The sequence below is a fragment of the Phocoena sinus genome, chromosome 2 (genome assembly GCF_008692025.1).
Source record: "Phocoena sinus isolate mPhoSin1 chromosome 2, mPhoSin1.pri, whole genome shotgun sequence".
In the NCBI taxonomy this organism is placed as follows: Eukaryota; Metazoa; Chordata; class Mammalia; order Artiodactyla; family Phocoenidae; genus Phocoena; species Phocoena sinus.
The window spans coordinates 31,527,018-31,548,084 of record NC_045764.1 but is presented as its reverse complement, the minus strand read 5'-3'; the positions used below and the strand labels follow the sequence as shown (position 1 = coordinate 31,548,084).

At 55.2% G+C, this 21,067-nt stretch overlaps 2 protein-coding genes across 4 annotated transcripts in view; one reads left to right on the top strand and one right to left on the bottom strand.

Moving 5' to 3' along the window:
* The window catches only part of APBA2 (amyloid beta precursor protein binding family A member 2), a 194,118-nt gene extending 187,096 nt beyond the window's left edge, over positions 1-7,022 (top strand). For 2 of the 3 annotated variants that reach the window (XM_032622809.1, XM_032622807.1), the window contains 2 exons: positions 2,988-3,128; positions 5,884-7,012. In XM_032622809.1, the coding sequence (XP_032478700.1) occupies positions 2,988-3,128; positions 5,884-5,955 (213 nt within the window). In that variant the 3' untranslated portion in view covers positions 5,956-7,012. Of the gene's footprint in view, positions 1-2,987; positions 3,129-5,883 lie in introns of all 3 variants that reach the window. The other variant, XM_032622808.1, reaches the window with a different exon arrangement.
* Positions 7,023-10,860: 3,838 nt separating this feature from the next.
* The window catches only part of FAM189A1 (family with sequence similarity 189 member A1), a 358,843-nt gene continuing 348,636 nt past the window's right edge, over positions 10,861-21,067 (bottom strand). The window contains exons 9-11 of the mRNA XM_032624741.1: positions 13,995-14,216; positions 12,250-12,324; positions 10,861-11,183 (exon numbers count right to left, since the gene is read on the bottom strand). Of these exons, the coding sequence (XP_032480632.1) occupies positions 10,861-11,183; positions 12,250-12,324; positions 13,995-14,216 (620 nt within the window). The remainder of the gene's footprint in view (positions 11,184-12,249; positions 12,325-13,994; positions 14,217-21,067) is intronic.

Here is a 21,067-nt window from a genome sequence, read left to right as displayed (position 1 = left end):
TTTGGTTACTGTGAACCGAGCTGCCGTGAACATGGGTGTGCAGGACTTCTGGTTCTCCGGTCTGTCTAGTTCCATTGCTGCAAGACTTGTAGGCCTGCTGGGGCGTCTGTCTGGGGTATCAGTCTATCTGTCTGTCAGTTCTAGGAACCGGGAAAGGCCACCATCTGGCCGGCTCTTCCTGCAAACCTGGGGCTTCCCTCTAGAGCCCGTGTCTGTGCGTTGGTCTGGTTAGGGAGGGCATCCCCTGTCCCCATGCACAGATGGGGACGCAGGAACAGGTAGCTGAAGGGACCTGCCCCAGGCTCCCCTCTGGGCAGTGGCGGGGCAGGCGTTGGCCTGCACGGCTGTCGTGGGGAGCTTGCCCTCTGCCCGTATCAGATGCTGGAGTGTGTGGTCGGCGTCAGTGGGCGAGCGCACGCGTGGACCTGAGCCATCTGTGAGCTGTGCAGGGGCTGTCCTGTTTGCATCTAGGGTCCTGGGTGTCAATAACCAAGTCACAGAGGTGCCTACAAGGCCCTGTCGTGGCCAGCCAGCTGCCTTTCCTCCCATTGGGACTGCAGGGCCCGCAGAGCCCACGGATCACGTGGGCCCCGCAGATAAGTTCCCTGCGTCCCTGGAAAAGTCTGCTGACCCCTGAGTTAGTCCTGCACAAGTGCTTTTCCCATCTTCAGCTTCATTACGCCCAAAGTAAAAGGCATTCGTTTGCAGACAGGCCCCAACTGAGCCAGTTAACGCTCCTTCTAAATGGACCCCTCCTCTCTGTTCCCACAACACCATGGAAGAGATCAGGATGTCCGCAGCTGGGAGACACCAGCGTTCCTCCTGAGAGGTGCACCCTGAGAAATTAGAGCAGCCCAAGGCCCTGGGTTTTGGGGGCACGTCTCGTTTCGGAAGGCCTGCCGCCCGCACGCGTGTGTACGTGCACGTGTGTTTGTGTGTGCATGTGTACAGGCGTGTGCCCACATGGCCCTCTCCTCAGCACTTTCTGCTCCCCTCCTGCCCCCTCTGCCATCCTGGCCCCCCAGGTTCCAGCCGAGGTCCCCTGCCAGGGTCTGAGTCCATCGTCCTGGCAACCCCCTCTTAAGGTGCAAAGCTATTTTCTCCCTCTCCCTGTCCCTTCCCCTCTTTACCTTCTGTCCCCAAATCTCCACCACGAGGGAAGACGCTACCACTAGGGACTTAGGGAAACAGCGCCTGCTACGGGGTGTCCCAGCTCCCATCAGGAGCACCTGGGCCCTGCCTGACACCTGCCAGGTCTTCCTGAAGCCTGGATCTTCGAAGAGCCAGTTACACTGGGCACAAAATGCCCTTAAATCATCTGGGTGGGGGGAGGAGGGGATAAAAGTTAATCCTTAATACTGACAGGTAAGCAGAGCCTTCATAGCACAGGATGGGTGCTCCCCTTACTGGAAAATGGGTGGTGGGGTCAGCCTGCTTCTCTTTATCCACCCTGAGTCCGGTCTGGCCCAGGTGCTGCTGTAGGAGTGGCCTTGGGCTGTGACATCAGCCTGCATCTGTGTCTCCTTCTAGAAGAGAGGGGTCCTGAGGGCTGGGAGGGACCTCGAGGGCTTCAGGCACCACACTGGGATTTACACACACCTACACACAAAGTGGATCTGGAAAGACCACAAAACAGATGACAGGTGGGAGTCCTGCAGTGGTGCCAGGGCCAGCCTGGGGTCAGTGGCCTTTCAGCCTATCTCAGCCTTCAAAAGATGCCAGGCCAGTGCCGAGGGGGAGAGCACGGGCAGCTGGGCTGGAGGGGTCCTGTCTGGGGGTGGAGCGTCAGCTCCTAGCCAGTGGAGCAGCCTGGCCAGGGCTGGGATGGGAAGGGGCTATGACCCAGGTAGGGGCCCCAGACGGCGTTCATCACAGGGCGTGGAGGCGGCCTCGCAGCGTTGAGCCTCGCGGTGGGAAGGGAAGAACACCAAGTCTGGGGGATGCTGGCCGTCCTGCCTGCACCTGCGCCTCCTGCAGGCAGGCCGACCTTGACCTTGTAGGATGCTGACCAGAATCATATGAGGACCCCTCGAAAGCCCTAAAATCTCCTGGTGGCATTTTTGGGTTGAGGAAACCGTACAGACCAAGGCCTCCGTGGGTACCACGAGGCTGTCAGGTGATGCGGGGTGTCCCCCGGGCACTCGGGGGACAGGGTCCCACCAGCCTGGGCCTCTCCTCCCACCAGACTCTGCGCTCGGCCTTCCTCATCCTCAAACACGTCTGGTACAGGGCAGCCTTCAGGCAGGACGGCTGGGATACTGGTGCAAGGGGCCCAGGGTAGAGGTGCCTGGCGGAGGTGGACAGGGGAGACCTCCAGTGCGGGTGTGGTTCTCGGGCAGCCTTGGCCCCAGGGACGCTGCCGTCTGCCCTCGGCTGGGGGTGGATGAGGGGCCTGGCGCCCTGCCTGTTCCCTCCCGCCCCAGCCTCTCTTGCTGCAGTGCTTTCATCCCACCCCCCTCCCGTGGCTCCCGCAGGGCCCCGGGGACCCCCCGGCTGCAGCTGCCCGCCCTCCCTGCTGTCTGCATGGACCCACCTTCTGACACCCAGTGTTTAGTGGATCTCACACACGTGGGGGCTGCATCACCTCTTTCCACTTGTCGGCTGGTGAAATCACCACCTCCCCGTGACGGGGGAGCAGTGACCGTCTTCACTGGAAAGAGGAGCAGAGTGGCTGCTGGCGGATCTGCCAGAACCGGCTTTACCTGCACACCTCCCGACCTCCACACCCCTGACCAGGAACAGAGGCTCCGGGTGGCTGGGGCGGGCGGGGGGTGGGGGGGACGGGTCTCCCACAGCCATTTTCAAACGCATTCCAAACCGTAACCTCCCAGTTGGTGAGCCGGCAGACGGCATGTAGGAGCGTCTGCCCTGGGGCTTCATCCTGCGTGTGATTAACTCTCCTCCCCGTCTTTGGGGGCTGGAGGCGACTGGCGAGCGTGACGGGGACCCTGTGCTGACCCGACCACCCCCCGCCCCGTGTCGCTTAGATCTGCAGCCTCATGCGTGGGGGCATCGCGGAGCGGGGCGGCGTCCGCGTGGGCCACCGCATCATCGAGATCAACGGGCAGAGCGTGGTGGCCACGGCCCACGAGAAGATCGTCCAGGCGCTGTCCAACTCGGTGGGAGAGGTGAGAGGTCACTGCCCGAAGCCAGAACCGGGCTCTCGGAGCCCAGATGTTTCCATGGCCGACATCTAATCCCCCAGGGCGTGTATAAGGTGCTGGGGAAGCACCCCGGAGCAAAGCCTCCCTTCTTGGCAGAGCCTGTCCCTGCGGGGACTTGGGCACATCTGCTGGCTGGCGTGCTCCCACCCGGACCTTCGTGAGCCTCCTCCAGGGGCTGCATCAGCTGAGCACGGCTGTGTCTCCCACGGGGGAGCCTTCTGCAGGCGGGGTCTGGCATCCCCTCCTCACCCCGGGTAACTGTGGCTGATGGGATGGGGGTGGGCATTCGCAGGCCGGCCCTGCTGTGCTCCCCTCTCCCACTCTGCTGGCTGTACCCCGCCTCCTTTTCTGCTTCTTTCTGGCATCAGTGCGATGCCATGCCAGCGTGAGGGTGGACGGGGTACAGAGCGGGGAGCTCAGGAAGGAGCAGGATACCTCAGCAGGGGACGTAAGATGCTGGGAGTGGGGGTACCAGCCCAGTGCTGGGAAGGAGGCCTCCCCGGGGCGGGGGTGGGTGTGTGTAGGTGTGTGGGAAGCGGGGAGTCAGGGTGAATGGGTATCTCCCTGGATGAAGCCTGGGTGACAGCAGCGCAGAAGGGGCAGACCAGCGCTGAGTGGCAAGTGACACGGGACGGCTGTGAAGGCAGGTGCTGGGAGGGGAGTTTAGGTTTGATTCTGAGGGCGGTGGGGACCCAGGGGCCGTGTGGGGAGAGGGCACAGCTTCCTCTTTGGAGGCTGGTGGGGGGAGCGCGATGCTGTTCCCTGAGGGGCCTTCAGATCATGTCCGGTCAGGACACCTTTCCTGGGGCCACGTTGACCCACTCAGTATTTTGTGAAAGTCCCAAGGCCGGGGGAGGAGGCCTGTTTCCCTGCATGGGTGGTGGCAGACAGCAGCTCTCAGGAAGGAGGAGGCCAGGTAGGCGCCATTAGCCTTCTCTTACAAATGGCTTCAAAGAAAGGAAAATCCAATTGTCCTAAGTAGACGCCTCGAGACTGGGGCCATCAGTCGGGCAGGGGAGCTGGGCTGGGAGCGGGAGAAATGCGTCCGACTGTCTGGACCTGAGGTGAATGGGTATCAATCAGGCTGGACCTCAGGCCCAGGGTGTTGGAAGCCGGTCCTGGCTGGTCCTGAGACATGAGCTTGTCTGCCTGTGTTTTCCATCATCCCTGAGCGCATTTGGAAAATGAGTCACCGATCACTAGACCTGGTGTTTTGCTGGGCCTTGGGGGTGGGTTTCAGATTGAGGAACTAGAATGAATCTGCTGATGGGAAAAGTCATCGCAGGCTGACGAAGGAGCAAACATCTAAGTGGATCAGACAGACCCTGGTGTTGGGGGCCAGGGGGGGAGCCTGGGTGACAAGAAAACGCTTCGGCCAGACTGGCCATCTGGGTTGGTCAGATAAGGCCTGAGAACGGCTTGCCCGAGGAAGGGCAGGCCTGGGGGTTGGCTGCACGCCCCTGGGGTGGCTGCACCTGCGGCTGCCTCTCCCTGGGCGCTGGAGGTCTGCCAGCCCACCCCCTAGAGCCACGGTCACCCACACGGGACCTGAGCACGGCCGGGTCCCGGGCTAGCCTGCAGAGCAGACTGCTTAAAGGAAGCAGAAGCAGAGCCCGGGGCCCAGGCGGGATTTAGGGTATGTGCCCCCAACGGCTGGCCTCTCCGGGCAGCCGTCTCTGTGCCTTGCTGGCATACCCAGCCTCTGTGGTGCCAGGGACTGAGGTCAGGCCCCAAAGGCTCCTTTGCTAACTGACCCCCGGGGGGCTGGGGGGCTCCAGGCCTCCGCCCGCCGCACACGCCCTTTGTGTGTGAGCCTCTGGGTCTCACGCCGAGGCAGAGCTTGCCCCTTGCAGTTTCCAAGGAGGCCTGGGCGCCCCAGCCTGCCTTCAGCTCCGTGCACAGTCAAAAGTCCAACTTTTTATGCACCTGGTGTCAGCTTGAGCTGAAGGGAAAACAGCTGTTGACCGCGTGTAAAACCCTCTAAAGGCCTGGACGGGGCGCCCGGGTCACAGTCTGCGCAGTCAGGGTATGCTTTCTAAGCCGCCATCGGGGTGGTGACCACGGTGTCGACTTGAAAAAATGCACAACATGAGAGTTGTGAGTTGTTTTATTTGGGGCAAAATGAGCACTGTAGCCCAGGAGACAGCATTTCATATAGCTCTGGTAAACTGCTCCAAAGAGGCAGGGGGGAAGGTCAGTATGCATGTGATTTTGGTGAGGGGGGAGGACATGCAATGGAGCACATATTTTTGGCAGGAGGTTCTGCAAGTCTCCTGAGGGTTACAGCTAATCAGGAGCAGCAGACGTCACCAGGAAGGATCTCGGTGTTTTTCTAGATATGAGGAGATGCAAGAATTGGGCTCATAAAATTGGCTCCTGAAAATATCTCACTATCTGAAGACCTGTTCTCCCAGTTTTCCCCAGAGCACAGAGGGCCTCATTCCTGATCTCCACCTGAACTCCTTTCAGGGGGTGTTGAATCAAGTCAGCAGCTGCAGCGGCACCTGCTTTAATCCTTGTAGACGTAGATGGCAAGTGCCCACGACAAGTGCCAATTTGTTGTTGACGGTCCACAGGTCATTCTTCCTCCCCTCTGGACGCGGGTACTTTACACAGGACACGCTCAGGGGACTTGGGCATCGCTGGTCTCGCATGGGGGGGACGGGGGCGGGAGGCGGAGGCAGGGAGGGCTGGGTCAGCCCCTCTCTCTCATTGGCAGATCCATATGAAGACCATGCCTGCCGCCATGTTCAGGCTCCTCACAGGCCAGGAGACCCCGTTGTACATCTAGGCTGCCCGCCTGCACCCCAAGGAGTGGGAGCCGGACCCAGGACCCAACCCCTGAACCCACAGCCCACCTGATGACACTGGCTCCTCCGAAGGGCATGCCCTCACCACCCACTTTTTTTTTTGGACCAAAAGGGGTCTTTATCCAAGGGGAGTCACAGGAACCAGTCTTTGTAGAACAGTCACGTATTTTGCCACATTCTGAATTTTCTCATTGCGACGGACAAGGGTTTGTCTGTACGTCCGTGTGGTGTGGAGCCGTGGAGGGCGAACGTGGGTGCCCCCGGATGCGGCTGTGCGGGGAGCCCCTCGAGGACAGCGCGCTCCAGGGGGCAGCAGCGGTGTGCCCCGCCCTCAGCTGGGGCTCGGGTTCCTGTGGGGAGGGCGCCCGACTGCCCTGATGGCTGAGTGTGGGCAGCCAGCTCTCAGGATGGGACTGGTCACGGAAGTTGGGGGACACGTGGTTGTATTTCCCGAGAAAGGAGACATCCCTGAGTTACATAAATGGTGATATCCACAACCTCAAAACTCTATGCCTATTTAGACAACATCACCATTTTGACTTTGACAACAAACTGCTCTTCTTCAGACGTTAGGATTTTTCCGACGACCCGTGACCACGTCTGCTGCCCGTGCCCGCCTGTCCGCTGGCCCCTGGACGCCCCTGGGCAGCCTCCCACACAGGCCGGTGGCCTCATTACAATCTCTGTCTACACACACGCATCCACATGTGAGCTCCCCCCTCGGAAACCAGACCCTCCCCGGAACACCTGGAGCCTGCTGTCCCCGGGGCCTGCGCGTCCGGGTGCCGTCACCATGAGCGGTGTTCCAGTGCGTGTAGGTCAAGTGGCAACATAGTCTAGATCCGCCCCGCAGAGCTCAGTGTTCACGATGTCATTTTGTCCGGAAGTCTCTCTCTTTGGCCCAGGCCTTGAAGAATACACTGTGACTTAAGAAGCCTTACCATGCAGTAACTAAGCTCTAGGACCACTGGATGAGGGTGACCTGTGTGTTGCATGCAGCTGACCTTGGGAAGACTCGCTAATACCACTAATAAACCTGAGGTCATGATGGAAAGCTGTCCGTGTGGCTGGTTTGTTGACGGAGAAGTGGCCGCCCAGCCTTCCTCTAACTAACTCCGCCCCTCACAGCCCGGCTCCGGGTGGGGGGCCTCCCTGCCAGGTCTGAGGGCTCCAGGCACCATCCCCGCAGGAGACAAGCTCCTGACTAATTGGATGAGGGAGAGTGGGAGGCTCGGGCTTCTCCTGGTTCAGATGGGAATCATCCCTGGGAGAGGTGTGTGCGTGTACAGAGCAGAAGCGGCCCACCTACAGCCTGGCTCCTTCCCTGGGGCCGCCCTGCAGCCCGTCTCACCTGATTGATAGCAGGACTTGGCAGTGCTCCCATCACTGACTGCGTTCTGCGGTCACCGTCCTGGTCCCGGTGTCCCCTGGCATGGGGAGCTGGGGTGAGCATGGGCTCTGGTCAGAAGCCCTGGGTGGTGTTCCAGCATGTTATCAAGGGACGCTGGGCAAGCCGGGCCCCTTCTCTGGCCGGGATCTTAGTTCCATGCTGTGAGCCACTAGGCAGGGATGGCCCACACCCTGGGTGAGAGCTGGAGGGGAGGGGCCTCGGCTCAGGGGGGCCCAGGGGTATGGCCCTGCAGCGCCCAGAATGAGGCAGGTGAATGGGCTCCGGAGAGGAAACCCATGGGCTAGCAGATGACGGGGAGCAGGTGTCCCTTCATGTGCTACACATTTAAAAAAAAAAAAAGCTTTAAGCCAAGGGCCTGCATTCCTCCCAGAAGCTGGGGGACATGTCCCACAGAGGGACAGCTGTGGGCCGGGCGCCTGCCCTCTCCCCTCACACCGCCAGGGTCTGTCTCCAGAAGGATGTTAGGAAACACAGTCAGGTGCCGGGGTGGGTCGTGCTCCGTGGTCGGTCGTCCGGCCTGAGCCCTCGCTTGGCACCTGGTCACCAGCAGTACACACGGCTCTCGGCATCTGTCCCGATCAGACCTCAGAGACACAGAGGCCAGAAATAGTTTTTATTAAAACACTGATCATTATGAAAACACCTTGAGGTACATTAAATAAATACAGCCTGCCAGTTGTACAAACAGGCTTGAAAACAATTTCCTATAAATTTTGCCTTAACAGCAGCATCTGTGGATCAGTACAGCCACGGGGGAGAAAACATCCATTCGAAATAAGCTTTCTTTTATGCGGTTTGTTACACGCATTTTGTATCATTGTCACCAGCTGAAGAAGCCTTAAGTGCTTGTGAAGGGTAAGCGCCCCCCTGTTTGCCATAGAGTAGGGGTCTGGAGTTCCTCCAGCCCAGCATCCTTGTGGTCCCTGGGTGGGGGGTCTAATGGCAGTGCCAGACAGGCACTGGCCCTGTGCTGGCCCTCTTTTTGGTGGGGGAGGTCCAGGAGAGCACAGGCCCTGGCCCTGTGCAGGGGGCATCCTGGGCCTTGGCTTCCAGCGCAGCCCGTGGGGCCTGCCTGCTGACGTGTTAACGAGAGCGGGGAGACCAGGGCCCGAGCGGACGAGGACGCACCAGTGACGGGGGGTCACTGCCTTTCCCCTTGGCTATGAGCCGACACAGCCTGGGGCTCAGGGCGCTCGATGCCGGGGCTGCTGGTTCCCAGGTGCCGTCGAGCAGAGTGGGGTTGAAGGTACCCGGGCTGGGGAGTCAGACCCCGGCCCGTTGCCAGGCACCTCTCTCTTCCCGGGACCTTTCCTGGGAGCCAGGTGCCTGGGCCCTCAGAAGGTGCCAGCCCAGCGCTGTAGAACTGGGTACAGCGTACTCACCCGCAAGAGATGCCGTGAGAACACGTGTGAGGGCCGAGCACTTGAGAACGGCCGGCCGGTGGGCTTCAGGCCAGAGCACCTACCTGCACCCAGGTGGAGGCACAGGCTGTGGCAGGTGCTTGGAGGCAGGAGACGTGGCGCCCTGCAGGGAGGGGAAGCAAAAGACACAGAGCAGCAGGCCAGGCCTCCTGGAGGTCACCCAGCCCGCTGCAGGGTAACAATTCTGATGCCCGTGAGGTGGGGGGGTGGACGCAAGGGCTGGCCTCACTCGAGAGGCAGCCTGTCTGAGACCTGCAGGCTTGGCCCAGGGCCCTGCCGTGTGAGCCCCCAAACCTGACGTGAGCCCCCCACCCAGGTGAGACCCCTGCAGCCTGCTAAGCTCTGGCTGCCACCCCAGAGACGCCTTGATGCAGAGGCCAGGGCGCTGGGGCCATCCATGCTTTGCTGGGAGGCTTAGGGGAGGCCCCTTGGAAAAACCATCAATTTACTTTACCTGCAGAGAGATTTACTTTTGGGGACTTCAAAAGCCCTCAGTTGAGAAAAATTAGAGTAGAGATTTCCCGTTTTATAGTCTGGAATAAAGTGCTCATAAATTCTCCTCTGTGATGTCTCGAGCGGATAAAGTTCCGGCTATCATCACAAGGCCTGATTTGTATATTGGTCCAGCTCTCACCTCTGGACGGCAGTGACCAATGATAACATTAGGAAGCAAAGCGTTGGCAGCTGACTGGCACCGCGGGCTCCTCGGGGTGTCTGGGCTGGAAACACCCTCGCGAGCCCCGTCCCTGCTCCCCCCACACACCCCAGCACACTGGCTACGGGGGTGGGGGGGGGGCGGTGGCACAGCCCTGGGCTGCTGGACACCCGGCAGTGCTGGGCACCTTCCCCAGCCCGCCCCCGGCACTCCCTGTGTTGGGCCATGGCTCTTGGTTGAGAACTGTGGTCTCCGGCTGCCTTGTCCCACGCAGGAGCCGCCAGCCACACTCCAGGATGGCACGGGTATCCCCGTGGCTGCAGAAAGTCCTTGAGGACAGCGCCGCTTCACGACCCTGGCTGGGAAGCAGCTGCTGCTGAGGTCACCAGAACAGGGCGGCCCAGGGGGCCAAGAAGGTCCAGGGCACCCAAGCTGCCGTGGCCGAGGAGGCTTCTGCGCACCCAGCTCGAGGTGGGGGTGGTTCACGGAAAGGAGCGGTCGACAGGTGGCATCTTCCAAAGCAGATGTGGCGGCTGCCGCCCGGCTGGGGAAAGGGCTGCTCTGGGTCATCAGAGACCCCTTGAGGCCAGTCTGGCGAGGGCAGATGTGGGAGAACCCCGGGGGCTCGCCATGGGGGCTTATTGTTACGGGGCAAATAACTACTCAAAGTGCTCTGTGCTGAGCTGGCTAAAGAGACAGTGGAGAGACAGCCAGAGAGGAAGCTGGGAAAATGCCCCGGGGCAGGGAGAGGCAGGGAGGGGTTGCCCAGGAGACAAGGTGAGGGGGGGGGGGGTGCGGGTCCCTCAAAGCCCCTTGCCACAGGGTGGCCGGGCCCCCCTGGGGAGTCCCTCATTGTATGTTTGTTCACAGGGTGGCCCTGTCGCCCTGCGGGCATAAGGCTGGACCCCCGCTGCCATCTGGGCTAGAATGACTTATTTTCTTAAAAATCAGCCTCTAAGAAAGGGTTGATCATTGATTCAAACCGCAAGGGGAAATGGGCTCATTGCCTGATGGACTCCTCTACCCCTTTAAACACTAAACTAAATTGGGGGGGTGGGGACTGGGGTGCAGGAATGGCCCCGAGTGTGAAGATACTTCAGTTTCTTTAGCTACATGCGTGTCCCCTGCCACTGGATCGCTGTCACGTGGCTAGTTCAAGGTGCTACCTGCCTGACAGCAGGGGAGAATCCACGCTGGACACGAGAGTCATCCACTGTATCACTGGGACAGGTAGGAAGCGTCAGCCCCCAGAAAACAGCCGATGGGGTCCCCCTGGAGGAGGGAAGGGCCTCCGCCGCTTGATCCCCCCGGGGAAGCAGCATCTCCCCACAGGCCCGGCGTCCCTGGCAGGGACTCTGGCACCAGGTCTGTCCACGTCCACATCCAGACGGAGGCGCCTTCACAGCTGGTCCAGGACACGGGCGCTGAGGACGGCCTCCTCCATGTGGCACTCCTCGGAGGGGATGGCCGAGCCAGCGGAGCCCACCACGTGCCTCACCTCCACGGGAAGGGAGCAGCTCGAGTGTTCCAAGAACTTAGCCACCAAAACCCTGGCGTCCGCGTAGGCCTTGCTGTCCACTAAGGAGTGCGGCCGCTCTTTGGAGACTGTCTGTAAGGCCTCTGGCTTTAACCGCTGGTCCGTTTTCCAGGCATCTGGTTCCCTGGGGGGTGAAAGCTGGGGCCGACAGGCACAGGCAACCATGACAGAGTGAGACAAGGAAGCTGAAAACCAAGGGAAAATGCACAATCTGAAAACACCTGACACAAAACAGAAGGCAGCCGTCCACTAACTTCTCTGAAAAGCAAACACAGGGATGCTCGGGACAAGCTTTCCGCTGGGATTCCTGTGTTCCCCAGCTGGCCCTCGCTTCGCATGTCCCCTGGCGTGGCCTGGCCCCTCGCAGCCCTGAGTTCAGCCTGCAGTAACCTAGAGGGGCCGCAGCCTCCTGGAGCCGAAGGCTGGAGATGGGAGGGCAAGATTCGAAGCCGGCCAGCGAGAGAAGTGCAGGGCGGGGCAGGGGTCTCCATTCTGTGTGCCTCTCTGCTGGAATTCCCGAGCTCGCAGGGGGGCTGCCCCTTCTCAGCCTTCCCCAGCTCAGTGACCTTCGCCCTTGTGGGTTGGGTGGCATTTGGAGACACGTCTGCCTTAAGAGCAGAGCTGGGGGTGGCAGAGGGGCAATGAGAGCGCCCTCCTCACGTCAAGGGCAGAGACAGCAGCCACCTCTCACGAGGCAGCAGAGTCGCCCGAAGCCCAGGGCCTTGTGCTCAATGCTCCCCAGGCCAAGGGCAGGGAAACGGAACCAGCTACCAGCAGGCCCCAGCCACTCCAGATGACCCTCCAGAGAAAGAAGCTCCGGGCGGTCAGCTGTGACCAACTCACCAAGCACCAGACTAAGACCCGGTTGCTCAACCTACGTTTCAAATCACACAAGGAAACACGTTCTGGGTGGTCTGGGGTATTTCTGGTGGCAGCAAGCAAGCCTGGCAATTAAGCATGTGAAACTGTATAAGATTCACACGGGGGCCCGTCTCCCCTCCAAAGAGAATCTCAAATACAGTGACACAGGCAGCCGCGTGGTGTTAAATTATCTGTAGCCTCGAATACATCTGCCAAGAGAGCAGGGTGGGCAGGGCAGGCCCATCTTCCAAAGCCCAGAGATTCGGGGCATCGCGTGCCTGGGTGACCCTGGGAGGCGCTGTGTTTAGACACAAGGCAGCCGAGGACCTCTGGTCACCCCTGCCCCCCACACTGTGGTTATCAAAGGGTTTCAGAAAAAGAGCGTCTCACCGGTTGCCCGTGCAGCCCGGGACAGTCCTGCTTCAAGATCCTGGCTGCAGGATGGGGTGTGTGACAAGGCATCACCTTAACCAGAAAGAGAATTCCGTTAACACACAGCCGGGGAAAAGGAGTTCCCGATAACACCGTAGTAACCCTCCTGAGGATAAGAAATGGATTTCAGATGCAAGAGCAGCGGAGGATAACTCCTGAATTTAAGCCAGCCGGCGCCCAGGTGGCTCCCACCCGGGGCAGGCGGCGTCCCCAGGGCCCGTCACTTCCTCCGCGTGGCCCCGGGCACAGGGTAGCAGGCCGGTGCCACTGACAAACCTAGCGTCCCTCATCCCAATCCCCCTCTGCATCTGGGGGTCCGGGCCCCCAGGAGACATGTGCACAACAGTAACTGCCACACAGCCGAGAGGAGGCTGAGGCGACAGGGCGGTGAGTAGGATGCAGGGGTGACGACTTGTGATCAAGCCACCGCTGCTCTGCAGGTCCATCCCTAACCTGTCAGGGTTTGCGGAGCATGAACTTCACTGGGTGGGGGGGGTGTGCAGTCATCAGGGAGCCCCGTTCGGGGAGTGTTGGCCCTAACGGGGCGAGAGACACCTGAACCAGGAGTACACCAGCCGAGGGGCATCTCCAGGAGAAGGTTCTGGCGGAGGCGTCTCTGTGAGTTGGCAGGTGGGTGCAGGAGGGCAGGGAGAGGGAGGCGGACCGAAGAGCTGCAGAAGCAAAGCCCAGCACTTCCCAGCAGGACACCTCCGGGCAACTGCCTTTGAGCGTTGCTGGCTCCTCACAGGGACACGGTTCTGGGGCGGGACGGGATCTAGTCTCCTTGAGGTCCAGCTGGACAAGACCCTGACCAGTCCAGGCACCACTGGCCTCCAGGTTCCTTCACTTGTGCTTTGTGGACAAGTCCCCACGGCGATGGCATTGTGGCCAAGGGCTCACCGGCCTTTACTGGCACAGACCCCGCCATCCTCTCGCTCAAAAATAGCAAGCCGGGAGGAGATGGGGGTCCTCCTACTTCAGGACGTACAAGACCCCTTGGGGGGGCTGGTTGAAGTGCAGATTCCTGGGCTGCCGGGCACAGGACTCTGGTGCCAGGTCCCCCGGCCTGGGAGGGCACTGGCCATGCTGACTTCATGTGGGCTACTCTGACGCAGCTCCGGGCCACACGCTGAGTGCGGCCCAGGGCGCCCGTGAAGTGCTGTCGAGAACACACCCGTGTCTGCCCTGGGCGGCATCGGCTGGCGGACACCCACCTCCGCAGCGCTGTCACTGAGATGCAGCCACACCTTGCGTGGCGCTGGGTCCCACCAGACCGCTCAGCAGACACTGGCACTTCCCACAGATGTGTTACCCAGACTGGTCCTGGGGGGAGAGCCACCCCGGCTGACAGACAGATACAGACTGTGGGCCCTGCCTGACCCTAGGACCTTCTCGTGCCCCAGAGCTGGTGTGCAGCCCACAGGCTAATGTCGGGGCTGGCAGACCTCCTGGAGGGCTGTCATCACCCCAAACGCTTCCTCCTCCCTCCCGCCTTCCTGGCCAGGGCAGCAAGCCTGGTGGGAGCACAGCAGGGGCCCCAGACTGTCCTCCCCCCTTACAGGCTCTGGACATCGAGACCACATTCCCCGTGTGGCCCTGAGGCAGGGCCCAGGGCTGGACTCCACTCCCAGGGGTCACCGAGGCCGGCAGTGTCCGGGCAGAGCCAGGCACACCCTGGGGACACGGGGCTGGGCCAGCTGTACCTGCGGCCCTGGAGGGGCCCCACGAGGTGGGGTCGCTGGCAGAGCGGGCCACGCGCCTGGGACCTGGCCGCGACCGCATGTCCTGGGGGGGGCCCTCAGGGGATGTGCGGCGCGGTTGTGTGGCGGGCAGCAGGGCGCCCGTGGGGCCGTCGGAGGGTGGGCGGCTCAGGCCCGGCATGGCAGTGCCCTCGGGGGCCAGCAGGCTGGAGCTGTCGGCCGGCGCTGCAAGGCAAAGGACACGGCGTTAGCGCTGGTGCTGGGCAACTACCAAGCCGCCCCCACGCGGGACAGCGCCGCCCACGCGCCCGTCCGCCACCCAGGGTCCTCCCAGGGGGTGGGGGCAGCCCACCCTCCAAACTCCAACCCTGGACAAACCCTGTCATCTTGCGGGCGTGGAAGTCCTGCCCAGGCTGACAGTGCTCTGTGTAGAAAGGATGGGGGGACCAGACGATCCCCCAAGAATCATTCCAGGAGGGGTATGGGTCTCCACGAGAGACTCCAAGTCAGAAACCAGCCGCGTCTCCCATCCAGGGCATCCCCTGGGGGGTCTGAAGTACAGGAAGGTGGGGGTCACATGTTCAATGCACATCCCCGGTCCAGCCCTGCCCGGCTCCGAGGGTGGGCCCGGCCATCGGGGTTTGAACAAGCCCCAGGGGATTCTGATGCCCCGAGTGTGAGAACCGCTGCTCTGGACCGGTCATGTCATGCTGCTTACGCTGGGCTTTACCCCTTGCTTCTCCGCAGGTGGCCCCTGGGGTGGAGGCTGGACCAGAATCTGTCTAAACAGGGTCCCCAGTGGACCTGTATACACATCAGAGCTTGAGGAGCGCTGCCCTCTACCCTCTTCTCTCCCATCACCAGACCACCCCAGGGCGCCCCTCCCTAAGGCTCCTCACTGCACCCCTCCCCCCACTGAAGTAGACGTTCAAGGCGAGTGGCCCGCGTGGGGAACATATGCTAAGAACCACAGCAACCTGAACTCTTACAGTGGGGGAGGCTTTGAGATCTGTTCCTTCCTCCCCTTCCTGTGGGTCCTGGGGGAACTTCTCTGCTCCCAGGGGCCCTGCAAGCCCCACATCTGTGCACAAGTCCTGTGCCCAGGGCCCACCCAGTCACCCCCAGCCCACAGCCGAGGAAACTCTGCTGAGTGAGGGCGGGGAAGAAGGTGGCAGGCCACCGAGTGGGAGCTGGCGGAAAGCGGACCCATTCCGGAGCACACGTGTTCGGCGCCCCCCTATCCCCCACTGTCTGCCGCTGCCCTCCTGAGAGATGCTTTGAGACCATCAGTCCCATGAGTCCACCTGGAACAACAAAGATGAGACAGACCTCACATCTCACATGCAAAAAAAAAAAAAAAAAATTATTATTATTCAGGACGATTAATCCTTTTCTTCTTTAAGATACCATAAGAGTAGAAGAAAATATGGGAGAATAAATCTACTGCCTTGAGGGGGTGAAAGACTTTGTAAACATGATAGAAACCATAAAGGAAAAGCTTGATAAATTTGACAAAAACATGGTAAACTTGTGTACGGCAAAGGCCTCATTAACAGGCTTCAAGAAGCAAAGCCTGAACTGGGGAAGCAAACCTGCCATAAATAGAAAGAGTCACTCTTACACCTTTTCTCACTTCTCTATTTAACAAATAGTTTTCTTATAAACAAAAACAAAACAAAAACAAAAAAAACCCCACTGCAACAGAAATAAATGGACCCAAAACAGACCTACAAGTTGATGATAGATATGTAAAAAGGTGCAGAAACTCAATCCTATGCGTGTGTCAAGTTCACCTACAAGGATGGTAAAGGTCCCCAGGAGTGACAATGTCTTGGGGTGTCACAAACACCCTTGGTGGGAACATAAACTCATCATAAAACCCTTCCAGGACACAGTGTAGTCAATACATCCAAGTCTAAAATACACATTCCCCTGGACTCAGCAATTTCCCTCACTGGAATTTATCCCAAGGAAGTAATTGGTCAAGTGCTCAAGACCAAATGTATAAATGTAGAAAAGAAAATATACTTTCCTGTCTCCTTAGAAAACTTCAAACCTAGACATTGTCATTACTAACACTCTCAAAATCTTTTCAAAAATCACCCAGCAAGTATATTAAAAGTCTTTTGAATAATATTCATTCCTTCACATTCTTTTTGATCCCAATTCCCTCTCTCTCTCTTCCACAGCTTTACTGAGGTATAACTGATATGCAAAACACCTGTGCCTATTTACTGTATATAACTTGATGAGACTGGATATATGTACACACCCTTGATCCCAAGTTTCTTTTTTTTTTAATTTAATTTTTTTTTGTGGCTGCATTGGGTCTTCATTGCTGTGTGTGGGCTTTCTCTAGTTACGGAGAGTGGGGGCTACTCTTCACTGCGGTGCACGGGCTTCTCATTGGTGGCTTCTCTTGTTGCAGACCACCGGCTCTAGGTGCATGGGCTTCAGTAGTTGTGGTGCGTGGGCTCAGTTGTTGTGGCTCGTGGGCTCTAGAGCACAGGCTCAGTAGTTGTGGCGCACGGGCTTAGTTGCTCCGTGGCATGTGGGATCTTCCCGGACCAGGGCTTGAACCCATGTACCCTGCATTGGCAGGTGGATTCTTAACCACTGCTCCACCAGGGAAGTCCCCCAAGTTTCTTAATGTCAGTGAAAATCCAGTGGTTGAGTTCCTCAAGAAAATGCAAAGAGTCATGAGTGACAAATGTGACCTAGCTCTGAATGTAAGTAATTAATAGAAAACTTATAAAATTAGGACAGCATTACAGGAAAAGCTTATGGCCCAAGGCTGGTCACTCTCATTTCTGCACACCCTCCCCTCCAGGGTTGTGTCATGTGCCTACATTTTTATAGAAGTCATAATCGTGGTGGACCTCCAGGGTTTCACCTAACGGATCGAAAACATTTTTCCTAATAATGTGTAGTGATATATTCAGCTTGTGTAACACATTTTCCTGAACTCTTATTAATGGACTTCATTGTCCCCCTCAGTTTTTACTGTTATGGAAAAGGCAACAACTTATCTGCATGCTTACTTTTCCTTTTTCTGCATTACTCTCCGGGGGTGATTCTAGAAGTATGAGCACATCTAATGGCATAAATATTTTCATGGCTCTGCATCCCAAACGCTTTGCCAAAGCAGTGGGCTGACTTACAAGCCACCAGTTAGGGCCCCCATGTCCTCATCACTATTTTGTTATTTTAACAAATAGCAAAACAATATTGTTTAAAAAAACAATAACAGAATCTCCAAAAAAACAAACAAAAAAATTCTAGAGCTAATAAGTGCACTCATCTAGGCTGCAGGATTCAAGGGGAATACATGAGTGAATCCCCTCCCGTTGATTCAGAGTCAGTCCTACGTACTGACGATGAACACGCAGAAACCAAAGGTGTAAACCCAGTGCCATCAACAGCTGCTCCAGAGAAAAATGAAACACGAAACACACACACTAAGGAAAGCTGCCCAGGATCTGTATGCTGAAAATGATACCGTGAAACCAAAGCTCGAAAACCATGGAGACAGACTGTGTTCACGCCTCGGAAGACACTGCTTTAGAAAGATGGCGATTCGCTAAAATATGGCACAAATGAACTTATCTATGAAACAGAAACAGACTCACAGACATAGAGGACAGATTTGTGGTTGCCAAGGGGGAGGGGGAAGGGAGAGGGATGGACTGGGAGTTTGGGATTAGCAGATGCAAACTAGTACATATAGGATGGATAAACAACAAGGACCTACTGTATAGCACAGGGAACTACAGTCAATATCCTGTGATAAAACATAATGGAAAAGGATATATATGTATAACTGAGTCACTTTGCTGTACAGCAGCAATCCACATGGCATTGTAACTCAACTCTACTTCAATAAAAAAAGAAAGATGGTGATTCTATCCAAATAGCTGTACAGGTTTAATGCCCGTCAAGATCGCAGCAAGGGAGACTTCCCTGGCAGTCCAGTGGTTAAGACTCCATGTTTCCAACGTGGGGGCCATGGGTTCGATCCCTGATCAGGGAACTAATATCCCACCTGCCATATGGCCAAAACAATGATAAAAAAATAAATTAAAAAAATGAAACACAAATACATGGAGTCTAAACAGTGTGCTACTAAGTAACCAAGAGATCCCTGAAGAAATTTAAAAAATACATAGAAACAAATGACAACAAAAACACAATGACCCAAAACCTATGGGACGCAGCAAAAGCAATTCTAAGAGGGAAGTTTATAGCAATTCAATCTCACCTCAAGAAACAAGAAAAATCTTAAATAAACAATCTAACCCTACACCTAAAGCAGCTAGAGAAAGAAGAACAAAGAAAACCCAAAGTCAGTAGAAAGAAAGAAATCATAAAGATCAGAGCAGAAATAAATGAAATAGAAACAAATAAAACAATAGCAAAGATCAATAAAACTAAAAGCTGGTTCTTTGAGAAGATAAACAAAATTGACAAACCATTAGCCAGACTCAACAAGAAAAAAAGGGAGAAGACTCAAATCAATAAAATTACAAATGAAAAAGGAGAAGTTACAACAGACACCGCAGAAATACAAAGGATTATAAGAGACTACTACAAACAACTATATGCCAATAAAATGGACAACCTGGAAGAAATGGACAAATTCTTGGAAAGATACAATTTTCCAAGACTGAACCAGGAAGAATTAGAAAATATAAACACACCTCTCACTAGTAATGAAGTTGAAACTGTAATTAAAAATCTTCCAACAAACAAAAGCCCAGGACCAGATGGCTTCACAGGTGAATTCTAGCAAACATTTAGAGAAGAGCTAACACCCATCCTTTTTAAACTCTTCCAAACAATTGCAGAGGGAGGAACACTCCCAAATTTGTTCTACGAAGCCACCATCACCCTGATACCAAAAGAGAAAAAGATATCACAAAAAAAGAAAATTATAGACCAATATCACTGATGAACATAGATGCAAAAATCCTCAACAAAATACTAGCAAACAGAATCCAACAGCACATTAAAAGGATTATTCACCATGATCAAGTGGGGTTTATGCCAGGAATGCAGGGATTCTTCAATATACGCAAATCAATCAATATGATACACCGTATTAACAAATTAAGGAATAAAAACCATATGATCATCTCAATAGATGCAGAAAAAGCTTTTGACAAAATTCAACACCCATTTATCTCCAGAAAATGGGCATAGAGGGAACCTACCTCAACATAATAAAGGCCATATATGACAAATCCACAGCAAACATCATACTCAATGATGAAAAACTAAAAGCATTTCCACTAAGATCAGGAACAAGACAAGGATGTCCACTCTCACCACTCTTATTCAACATAGTTTTGGAAGTCCTAGCCATGGCAATTAGAGAAGAAAAAGAAATAAAAGGGATACAAATTGGAAAAGAAGAAGTAAAACTGTCACTGTTTACAGATGACATGATACTATACATAGAAAATCCTAAAGATGCCACTGCAAAACTATTAGAACTAATCAATGAATTTGGCAATGTTGCAGGATACAAAATTAATGCACAGAAATCTCTGGTATTCCTATACACGAACAACGAAAAATCAGAAAGAGAATTGAAGGAAACAATCCCATTTACCACTGCAAAAAAAAGAATAAAATACCTAGGAATAAACCTACCTAAGGAGGTGAAAGACTTGTACTTAGAAAACTATAAAACACTGATGAGAGAAATCAAAGATGACATAAACAGATGGAGAAATATACCCTGTTCTTGGATTGGAAAATTCAATATTGTGAAAATGACTATACTACCCAAAGCAATGCAATCCCTAACAAACTACCAATGGCATTCTTCACAGAACTGGAACAAAAAACTTTACAATTTGTATGGAAACACAAAAGACCTGGAATAGCCAAAGCAATCTTGAGAAACAAAAATGGAGCTGGAAGAATCAGGCTCCCCAACTTCAAACTATACTACAAACTACAATAATCAAGACAGTATAGGGCTTCCCTGGTGGCGCAGTGGTTGAGAGTCCACCTGCCGATGCAGGGGACACGGGTTCGTGCCCTGGTCCGGGAAGATCCCACATGCCGCGGAGCGGCTGGGCCCATGAGCTGTGGCCACTGAGCCTGTGCGTCCAGAGCCTGTGCTCTGCAGCAGGAGAGGCCACAACAGTGAGAGGCCCGCATACTGCAAAAAAACAAAAAAACAAAAAAAAAAAGACAGTATAGTACTGGCACAAAAATAGAAACATAGATCAATGGTACAGGAGAGAAAGCCCAGAGATAAACCCACGCACATATGGTCACCTAATTTACAACAAAGGGGGCAAGAACATATACTGGAGAAAAGACAGCCTCTTCAATAAGTGGTGCTGGGAAAACTGGACAGCTACATGTAAAAGAATGAAATTAGAACACTCCCTAACACCATACACAAAAATAAACTCAAAATGGATTAAAGACCTAAATGTAAAATCAGATACTATAAACCTAGAGGAAAACGTAGGCAGAACACTCTTTGACATAAATTCCAGCAAGATCCTTTTTGACCCACCTCCTGGAGTAATGAAAACAAAAACAAAAATAAACAAATAGGATGTAATTAAACTTAAAAGCTTTTGCACAGCGAAGGAGACCATAAACAAGACGAAAAGACAACCCACAGAATGGGAGAAAATATTTGCAAATGAAACAACAGACAAAGGATTAATCTCCAAAATATACAAACAGCTCATGGAGCTCAATATCAAAAAAACAAACAACCCAATTAAAAAATGGGCAAAAGACCTAAATAGACACTTCTCCAAAGAAGACATACAGGTGGCCAAGAGGCACATGAAAAGATGCTCAACATCACTAATTATTAGAGAAATGCAAATCAAAACTACAATGAGGTATCACCTCACACTGGTCAGAATGGCCATCATCAAAAAATCTACAAACAACAAATGCTGGAGAGGGTGTGGTGAAAAGGGAACCCTCCTGCACTGTTGGTGGGAATGTAAATTGATACAGCCACTATGGAGAACAGTATGGAGGTTCCTTAAAAAACTAAAAATAGAACTACCACATGATCCAGCAATTCCACTACTGGG